The sequence below is a fragment of the Octodon degus genome, unplaced genomic scaffold (assembly GCF_000260255.1).
Source record: "Octodon degus isolate 3935 unplaced genomic scaffold, OctDeg1.0 scaffold00062, whole genome shotgun sequence".
Taxonomy (NCBI): Eukaryota; Metazoa; Chordata; class Mammalia; order Rodentia; family Octodontidae; genus Octodon; species Octodon degus.
Genome location: NW_004524638.1, coordinates 12644311 through 12653240, shown reverse-complemented (window position 1 = coordinate 12653240; position 8930 = coordinate 12644311). Strand labels below are relative to the sequence as shown.

Sequence of the window (8930 nt, the reverse complement as noted above, 5' to 3'; positions counted from 1 at the left end):
GGCTCAGCAGCGGTCGGCCCGGCTGTGCAGCCCTGTCTCGCAGACCCCAGCGGCTGGACGGCTCACGTGCCGTCGGCCTTTCAGCAGCTCAGATGGGAGCAGCAGGCAGGGTCCTCCTCTGAGGACTTCACGAGCTGCTGCAGCGAACTGGGGGCCTCGCAGGCCGCACGGGGGCTGCAGCCCATCGGCCCAGCACAGCTACAGACGCCTCTCGCTTCTCATCCATCCCCCACCCAGGCACATCAGTGGCAAAGGCCTGGGACAGCACCATCAGAAGAGCCCTGCTGGAAAGCCTGCTCCATCTCCTGTGTCCTCAGAGCTCACCTCCCTGAGTTCTGGTCCCTTCATCCCCAGAAAGGCCTCATCTGAGGCCATTCTGAAGGTAAGATGACAGGGTGGGGCACCTCCATGGTTGCTGCCGCACCTCTTCAAGGGGCTGTCGATGCGTCATGATCGTCCCACACACCTGGGCCCTGCAGTCACATCCTGGGGCAGCCCAGGGGCCTTGCTGTAGCGAGGTGCTGGGTCAGTTGGGGAGGATGTGGAGTTGGGAATCTGCGCAGTAGTCCTCAGAACACTGGTTGTGGGTGACAAAACACTCTGAGCAGGGCCCCAGAACTTGGCTCATGGGGAGAAAGAATCTGAGCAGGATCCCAGAGAAGGGCAGCGCCGGGAGGTGGTCCCTTAGTCACACGTACAAGGAGCTCTCTGTCACCAGAAAACCAGTTACCTGAGGTGTCCTGAGAGATGACCCACCACGAACACACAGAAGGAAGACTCCAGCCAGAGGGCACCTCCCTCCATTCTAGGGCATAACACAGAGGGCTAGAGGCCTGCAGGGATCACATGGGTAATCAATTCTTTCTTCCCCAGGTAGTTGCATAGCCTCCCTTGCAAGTTACCCAGCATACCCTGTGTGTGCAAGCTACCCTGAGCACTCCCAGCGGGCTTACAGACCCCTCCAAGCTGCCAGTAAGGGGCTCCCAGGGCCCGACCGCCCCAGGGACGGCACACGCTACACTTTCCAACCACATGCCCACAACTAACCAACTTCCTGGATACAAAGAGGCCACAAGTCAATCACAGCTTCTGAGTGGTGAGAAGGAACCACTACATTTAATGTCTACCTAACTATAAATGCTTCTTGACTTCAAATACTTTATAAACAAACAAAAGCTCTTAGACCTCAGGCACTGACCCTGACCAGGGCTCCTGGCATGAGACAGGCAGCCAGAGCACCACCACCACCCTCTGCACTCACTGCCTCCATTCTAGCCACAGACACAGCGCCACACCCAGCTTCACACGAAGCTTTGCTGTCGGGCCTGGAATAGGGGAAGAGAACAATAATTCCTGGCCCTGGCCCTCAAGCCGGGGCTCCTGAGCAGGGAGGCACAGGGGCAGGCACAGGTGCACAGAAGCGGGAGGCGTCCAGCACACGCGAGCCCCGCTGAATTCTCAGAAGGTCCCAGCCCAGTGCAGAGCCATCTATGAAGGGGCAGTTGGGATCTGGGTCTTGCTTGTGACTCAGTGTTCCCAGCAAAGGGCCAAGAGCAGCGGTGGCGAGCCTCTAGTGTCTTCTTGTCAACACAAGAACCAAGCCACACCAGCTGCTGAACATTAAATAAGTTGTTTTTTCTAAACTAAAACTTCAGCATTCAGGTTTAGTTGCAGCGCAGGCCCTTGGCAATAACTGAGTGTATTTTGGGTCACAGTTTGGGCATTTGTCTCTAAAAGGCGCCTCATCACTGGCCTCGGGGCAAACGGGGCTTAGCGAATTCTGGGGACTGGAGTGACTGCAACCGACTTCCAGACCTGAGTCTGTGTCCTGGGGCAGAGTATGAGGCGTTTCAGAACCTAGAGTCCTGGAGCAACTGTCATCCTCCAGAGGACAGCGGCGAGGCAGCCCAGGTGGCATCTGCCTGCAGGCCTACTGCACACCAGATGAGCACCTTTGGAGCCGGACAAGCAGCGGCAGCCCTGCCCCCACCCCCGGAAATCAGGAGCCATGCAGAAGCTAGGACCGGCTCAGCAAGTGGCCCTCGCTACCTATCCTGAGCAGAGGGAGAGGGCCTGACACTTTCTGAGACAAGGAAACAGCCAGGGAGCGTGGTCTACACAGCGGGAGAAGCACGGCACATGGGTCTGGGATGCTTGTGGGAACCTGGCAGCCAGTCCAAGTCCTCCTCAGGCCCCCGCACCACTAGCACTTACTAAGTGGCTGGAGTCAGGCTGGCCCCCAAGAGCTGCATCTGAGGACCACACACAGAGGGGAGGGTGGCACCCTACAAAGACAGCATGCAGCGGCCACTTCTCTAGAATCACCAACCCCAGCAGCATGGGCAGGTCTTCCACACTGAGGGGACCCTGGGTCTCTGGCCTGGCTCCTCGTGGACTCAGCACCATTTCCCAAGATCGCATCCTGCTCTCAGCCTCCCCAGCCCTCCCAGTGCCCACAGCCCAGAGAGAAGGGCCTCAGAGACACCCCGGCCCAGCCTACAGGAAGCACTTGAGAAATGTTTGTGAGTAGATGGGGGCAGTAGCCAGGTCCCTTGCTGTGACTCTCACCCAGAAGAGTTCAGACATGGAGGTGCCCCCTGGCCAATGCTCCAGGGCCTTAGACTCAGCTTGCGCATCCCCAAGACACAAGGGTCCAGTGAGTCCTGATGGAACTTTCCTACTTTGGATGCCATGTGGCACCCTGGCTGCTTTGCTGCTCAGCATCTGAGCAGCGGTTCTGAAAAAAGAAAGAGGAAAAAGCAAGACCCAAGAAGCAGGGCTCTTCTTGGAGACCAAAACACAAGGCAGCTGTCCCACCGTCCTGCCCTCAGTCAAGCCCCAGCCAGGACTGCAGTTCTCAAGGGCAGATCTAAATGAACATGTTGTCAGGAGAGCTGGGGGTGCCTTATCCAGGGGGACCACACAGGGGACCCTGAGCAGCAGGGTGTGACGTGTCACCCTCGTCACCTCTACCAAGCTGGGGCCTGGGAGCTGCGCTACACACTGCCAAGACAAGGACTGCTACTGCTGAACAAGAGTCATTCTCCATCTTCTGCAACCAAGACTTTTCACCAATAAACAAATTGAAATCGAGATGATTGCAGATAACAGATTGACAGGAAAGAGCAGGGCAGGCTGGGCGGTTACCTCCCTTTGTCCAAGCCAAAGGCAGTGAAACATATTGAGCATTGAGGAGCGACACTCACTGCCTGCATGGCCAGCCCTAAGGAAATCATCAAGGGCAGCCAAGGGTCCACCGGGAGTTCTGGGGGGAAGAAAGGCACGCAGAATGAAAGGGCTAAAGGGATGCTTGATGCCTCCAACTGTCCAGGTGAGCTCAAAGGGAGACAATAGCAGCCTCTGCCCCTGAGGGTCACTCCCTTGCCTCTCTGTGACTCACATAAATATCTCTTCTTGCCTGCAGCTCCAGGACTGAGACATGTCCAAACCAAAGGCAGTGAGAGTTCAGTAGTCTGCGGCCTTGTGAGTCCAAAGTCAGCTGGCAGGCTGTGGCCCTCTCCCTGAGTGGTGCAGCTTGGAAGAGCGGAAAGCCCTGCCTTAGGAGAAGGATCTACACAGAGCTCGCTGCCGCTGCTGCTGCTGCTGCCTCAGAAGCCTGTTACCCCTCTCTTGAGGTGCGCTGCAGTGAAGCCATTCGGCCGGCTCCTCTTGCCCCAGCCTGACCTCAGCACCTCAGCATGGCTGGGGGGCAAATGGAAACTATGGAGGAAGCGGCTCACACACACTTCAGAAAACTTTTTTTTTTTTTTTTTTTTTGCTCCAAATGCCCTGAGGGGTGGTTTGGCTGGATAGAGTGTTGTGGGAATCGAACTACAGCAACCTGAGGCTGAAAGATTTGCTGAAGCAGCCACTTAAAGAACTGAGCTAGGGGCAGGCCCCCTAGAAAACTACAACTCTGCCAACGTGTATTGGTAAACTCAGGCGGACAGATGGGCACAGCTCTGAGAGAGCCTGAACAATGAAGGCACGCACAACTCCAGGCAAGGTGAGCACGTTGACACAGGTGCAGCCACGCACTCCACAGCCAGGGTGCCACCTCTGACTGCCAGAATGCACCCAGCAGAGGTGGCATGAGGGTGGCCCAGTGAAATGAAACCAGAAAGCCAAAGCTCTGTGAAGGAACTCCAATATCTAAAGTGACCCGGAGTTGGCGTGGGCTGATGACAAGGAAACTGCTCATCGCGCAAAGCCAAGCAGAGGCATGGAAAGGACACCTGGGATTTGGAGGCAGGTTTGTGGAAGCTGACGGGCACTGACTGGGATCATTCCCAGAAGACCAGGCCCTGACTCTGGTGGCCAAGGGCTTTTATATGATGCGCGAGCAGGAAGTACAAAAGAGGTACAAAGGCAAGACAGAGTTCCCGGCAGTTCTGATTAGCAAGCGTGGTGAGGTCATCAGTTACAAGGGTAGGTTCATGAAGCCTCATACACTCAGGCGTCCTGTATGATTGGCTACACTCTGGTGGTTATAGAGGTCAAGAAAGTAACTGCAAAGCCTGATACAGTTACAGAGCTCAGCAGTTTCAAAAGAACAAAATTTTAAAAAGAACAATTTCTCTTATATAGTTTTTCCCTTTCAATTATACCATATATATATATATATATATATATATATATATATATCCACAGAGGAACCAAAAAGACAAAACAAGCCCAGGGCACTGGGCAATACTTCAGCGACATGAATGCCAACAGCTTTGAAAATGGCCGTAGATGCTGCTGCTGGAGACCCAGCCAAGGTGGGAATGTTGGAGGTAGGAATGCAGAGCCGGCAGGATGAGAGGAGAGCAGCTGGCAAGCACCAGAGACCAAAACTGTACTGGAGCCAGGCATCTGGGGCCCTGGTGAGGTGCCGTAGGGCCTCTGCGCTGGAACCGACAGGCAGTACCAGTGGAGTCAGATGTGACACGTGTTGTCTTGGTTACAAAGAGTGAGAAGCACTTAAAGCTAGGAGCCACACACAGTCTCCATGGGTGGCCTAGAAAGTGCCAGCTACATCGTAGGTGGTCAGTGAGTAGCTGTTGAACCCATTCCCTTTCCTTACGGTGACTCTGTCCAGCCAGAGCTCCTGGAATACTGGAGAGCCGGTGCTGAGCTCAGGTCCAGAAGGCCCCTAGAGACCTGTGTGAGCCAGGTCACCCCAGCCCACTGCTGTGCGAAGTGGCAGGAGGCCCAGGTCCCAGAGGAATGTGTCCTGGAAGCAGCCTGAGGGCCCAGCCCCATCCTCTGTCAGCCACCACACACTCCATCACAATGTGCTGCCTTGTCACAAGCCCAAACGCAAAGGGGCTAACTCACCACAAGCTGAAGCCTCTAAACCCAGGAGCCAAATAAATCTCTCTTCATCAGCTGACTATATCAGGTACTTTGTGAAAGACCTAGAAGCGTAGTAATAGCAGTTACTGCAACATTGCGGGGAATCTTTAAAGGGGTGATACGGAGAACTGAGACCTTTCAGAACTGATCCTGAGCAAACACTAATTCCTGGTGGCTTTGGGTAACATTAAAATTCATCCTTGGAATGAGGAAGGCTTCCTGGAAGAGGAGAACTTCAGGTCACAGTTAGAGTTGTGGCCTGCGCCCACCTCACAGTGGCCCATCCTGAAGCTGTCCCACAGGAGCTCCCCAGCCCCCAAGTGGAATGCTGACAAGGACATGCCCAGCAATGGCAGAAATGCCCTACTTCCTTGACATGATGTGGAGACTACTGTCATAGGAAAAGCCATCTGGAAGTCTCCATAATGAGCCCTCCTTGCTCCAAAATGATGACTGAGCAGAATACTTTCTCCTGGTAACCAAGAAAATGTCATCAACCTACAAGAGAGGTCTCTGGTGCATCCCTATTTAACTTGACAGTTGGGCCTGTATGAAAGGCCCAGGGCTTGAAGACAGTCTGTGAACTGTCTTGAATTCAGCTGTGGGGATTATTTCATTACCTATGTGTCTTAGGTGCTTTTCTTGTTGCTGGGACAAATACCTGAAACCCAAAGATAAAGGAGTTGTAGTGGTTTCAGTCCATAGTTGGCTGGCTCTAAGGGTGCACAGCAGGGAGAGGGGGGAATCACGGAGGAGAAACAGTTCATGGTGTGGCAAGCAGAGGGCAGCGGAAAGCAGGCAGCAAGCAGCAGGCAGCCTAGTGGCCACACAGAGCCTTCTTTCATCCCATCCCAGCTTCTAGCCCATGGGGTGGTGTCACCCACAGTCAGGGGGGGCCTTCTCATTATCCACACCCAGAACTATGCTTAACCAATTAGTGGACTGCTGTAGTTATCACACAGCTTAATCCACACCCACATACCCTAGACCCAGCCATCTCCACAAAGCTCCCCCTGTGAGCGCATGAGGCTCTACAGGGACATGAAGGCCAGTCACAACCCCAGCTAAGCTCCTCACTCCAGCAAACCTCTATACTCCTTAGCATCAGTACAGAGCATCGGCTTGGTGAGGACTGCCTCATTGAGCCAGCAGAGACCACGACCTTTCCATCTCGAAGGACCTCATATTGCTCTACTGGATTACAGACGTGGGACATAAATTCCATGAAAACAGAGGGAACATCTATGTCAGTGAAGGCTCCAGGAAGGCAACAGACATGCCCAGCTGTCTGAGCATCTTGTGCTAGCCCCATGGGGACCAGAGTGCACCAACTTGGGGTCATCCAACATGTAAGCCAGAGCAGCACACCCAAAAGGAAAAACTGCTGCTGCAAAATGGAGGAATCCTATTCTCGTGTGTGTGTGTGTGTGTGTGTGTGTGTGTGTGTGTGTGTGTGTGTGTTATAACTCTCTGTCTGGTCTGTCTACCCGGGAGGGGTTCTGTCACATGGCTGTTATGCCCTCAAACCCCACAGTGGCCCTGTGCCCACAATTTATGTGGTTGCTGTGCACAACCTACAGCAAGTTCCAGCAGAACTCACCCCCAAGGCCAGGCTGGGTAAGGCATTGTACCTCCAGGGCTTTGATAAACACAGTCTGACTAGGGAAACCCCAACACCCTGAGGTCCCTGGGGAAAAGGGGCATTGTCTGAGCCAGGCAGGTAGCCGTCATCAGGAGGTGGCTATGGGACCAGACTGCAGGAGTCTCCCTTCACCTCCCGTACAACCAGGGTCTGAAAAGGCACAAGCAGGACATGACCTGTGCTTGCAGGTGGCTTTGCAGGACACGCCTGCGCCGCCACAAGAGAACAGCTGCCGCACTAAGCCCTTCAGAGAGATGCACTGGCTCACCCCTGCTGTGCCTGCAGTAGTTCCAGGTGGTCAGGATCCAGCAGGACTTAAGCAGAGGCCCAGGTATCTGGGGACAGGACACCCGGAGAAGGGGAACATAACAGCCTGCCCAGGGGAATGCTGCCCCAAAGAAAGCTCCTTGTCAGTGGTTGGCAAGGTGCATATGCAGGGATGCCAGGCCAGTCTGCCTGTCCCGTGAGCTTCTGAGGCCAGCAGGGGCGATTCAGGTGCTGCCCAGCTGCCTTCTCACCTGGAGACCTGCTGCCTCCACCACTGTGAAGGAAGAAAAAGCAAGGTCCTGGGCTCACCCTCTACAAACATCCACTTGTGCAATAAGAGTCTCATCTGAAGGGTGTGGAATGATCATCTGAATTTTTCAAAGGAGAAAACAAAAATCCAAGTGGTGAAGCTGTAGCAAGATTGCATAATTCCTCATGAGGGGATTGCACTTCTGAGGGTGTCTTGCAGTTTTCAGCCACAGATCAGACCCCAACCTCCTGCTCAGCCCTCCCTAGCCTAAATTCCCGAAAGGCCACCTGCCCTGCTGATCATGCACACCAGTTACCAGGGCTGAGCACGGACTCCCAGGCTGCCTTGCAGGCTGTGGTGGGAGTGGCAGAGGCCGGCCCCCGAAGGTCTGGCGGGAGCTCACCTGGCTCCCGCTGCTGCGTCCACAGCTCTCAGGGCCAGACAGCGCTGGCTCACCCTCCGAGAGAGTAAGCCAAGGGAGCAAGCCCTGTCTTGGCGGATCGCCCACACAGGGCTTGCTCCCTGGCGTCCCGCGGAGGCCTCTTCACAACCGGAGCGCATCCCCACCCTGCTCCCTGAGGAGCCGCCCTCGGCAGCGCCTCGCGGTCCACCACCCACTTTGCGATCCCAGCTGAGCGCCTCTCCCTCTGGGCAGGGGCACCCCACGAAGACGTTCAAAGCCCCACTCCAGCACCAGACCAGCCCCGCTCGCTCTCTCAGGTCCTTAGGCCGGGTGACAGCAGCGGGCACCTCCCGGGTACGCCAGGCCAGACGAGCCCTTTCCCCGAACCCGCGGTCCCGCGCGCAGACGGGGCTGCGGTGCCCTGTGTCCTCACGGTCCCGACGGCCTACCTTGAAGAAGCCGCGCAGGAAGTGCACGACGCCGAGCATGCTGCCGCCAGCGCTGCCGACCTCCCTCGCCGAGACCGAGCCCAGCGTAGCCTGCGCTGCCGGCCGAGAGCCCCGCAGGCCCGCCTCCCGTCGCGCCCGTCCCGTCCCGTCCCGTCTCGACGCCCCGCCCCGCGACGCTCCGCCCCTGGCACCCGGTGTCCTGGCCTAGCGGGTCCTGCCCTTCCTCCGAGGGAGGAGGGACGCGGGACGCTGGGTGCACACCTGGGCTTCCGCCGCTAGGCTGAGCCCAGGGTCTTGCAGAGGCCCTCAGGGTGCCGCGCACGGCGCTCCACCTCAGACTCCAGACCCGACTCAAGGGGCCTTGCCTTCTGGCCAAGCTTTGTTTGGGGGCTTCCACAACTGTCAGACGACTTTCTGCTCAACTTGGTACTCACCAGCGAGGAAGCGGGCCCAGGAGGCTGGCTGCGTGCCGCCTCTCTCACTTGGTGAGGGTGACTGCGAAACAGATTTCCTGTGACTGAACTTTTTTTTTTCTTTTTAAGGCCTGGGGCTTGAAGCAGAGTAAGAACCAGAGAGCTGAGG

General features: G+C 56.1%; 1 protein-coding gene across 1 annotated transcript in view; it reads right to left on the bottom strand.

Moving 5' to 3' along the window:
* The window catches only part of LOC111817578, a 139262-nt gene extending 130831 nt beyond the window's left edge, over positions 1-8431 (bottom strand). Inside the window, exon 1 of the mRNA XM_023718820.1 lies at positions 8349-8431. Within this exon, the coding sequence (XP_023574588.1) occupies positions 8349-8387 (39 nt within the window). The 5' untranslated portion in view covers positions 8388-8431. The remainder of the gene's footprint in view (positions 1-8348) is intronic.
* Between the last annotated feature and the right edge of the window lie 499 nt (positions 8432-8930).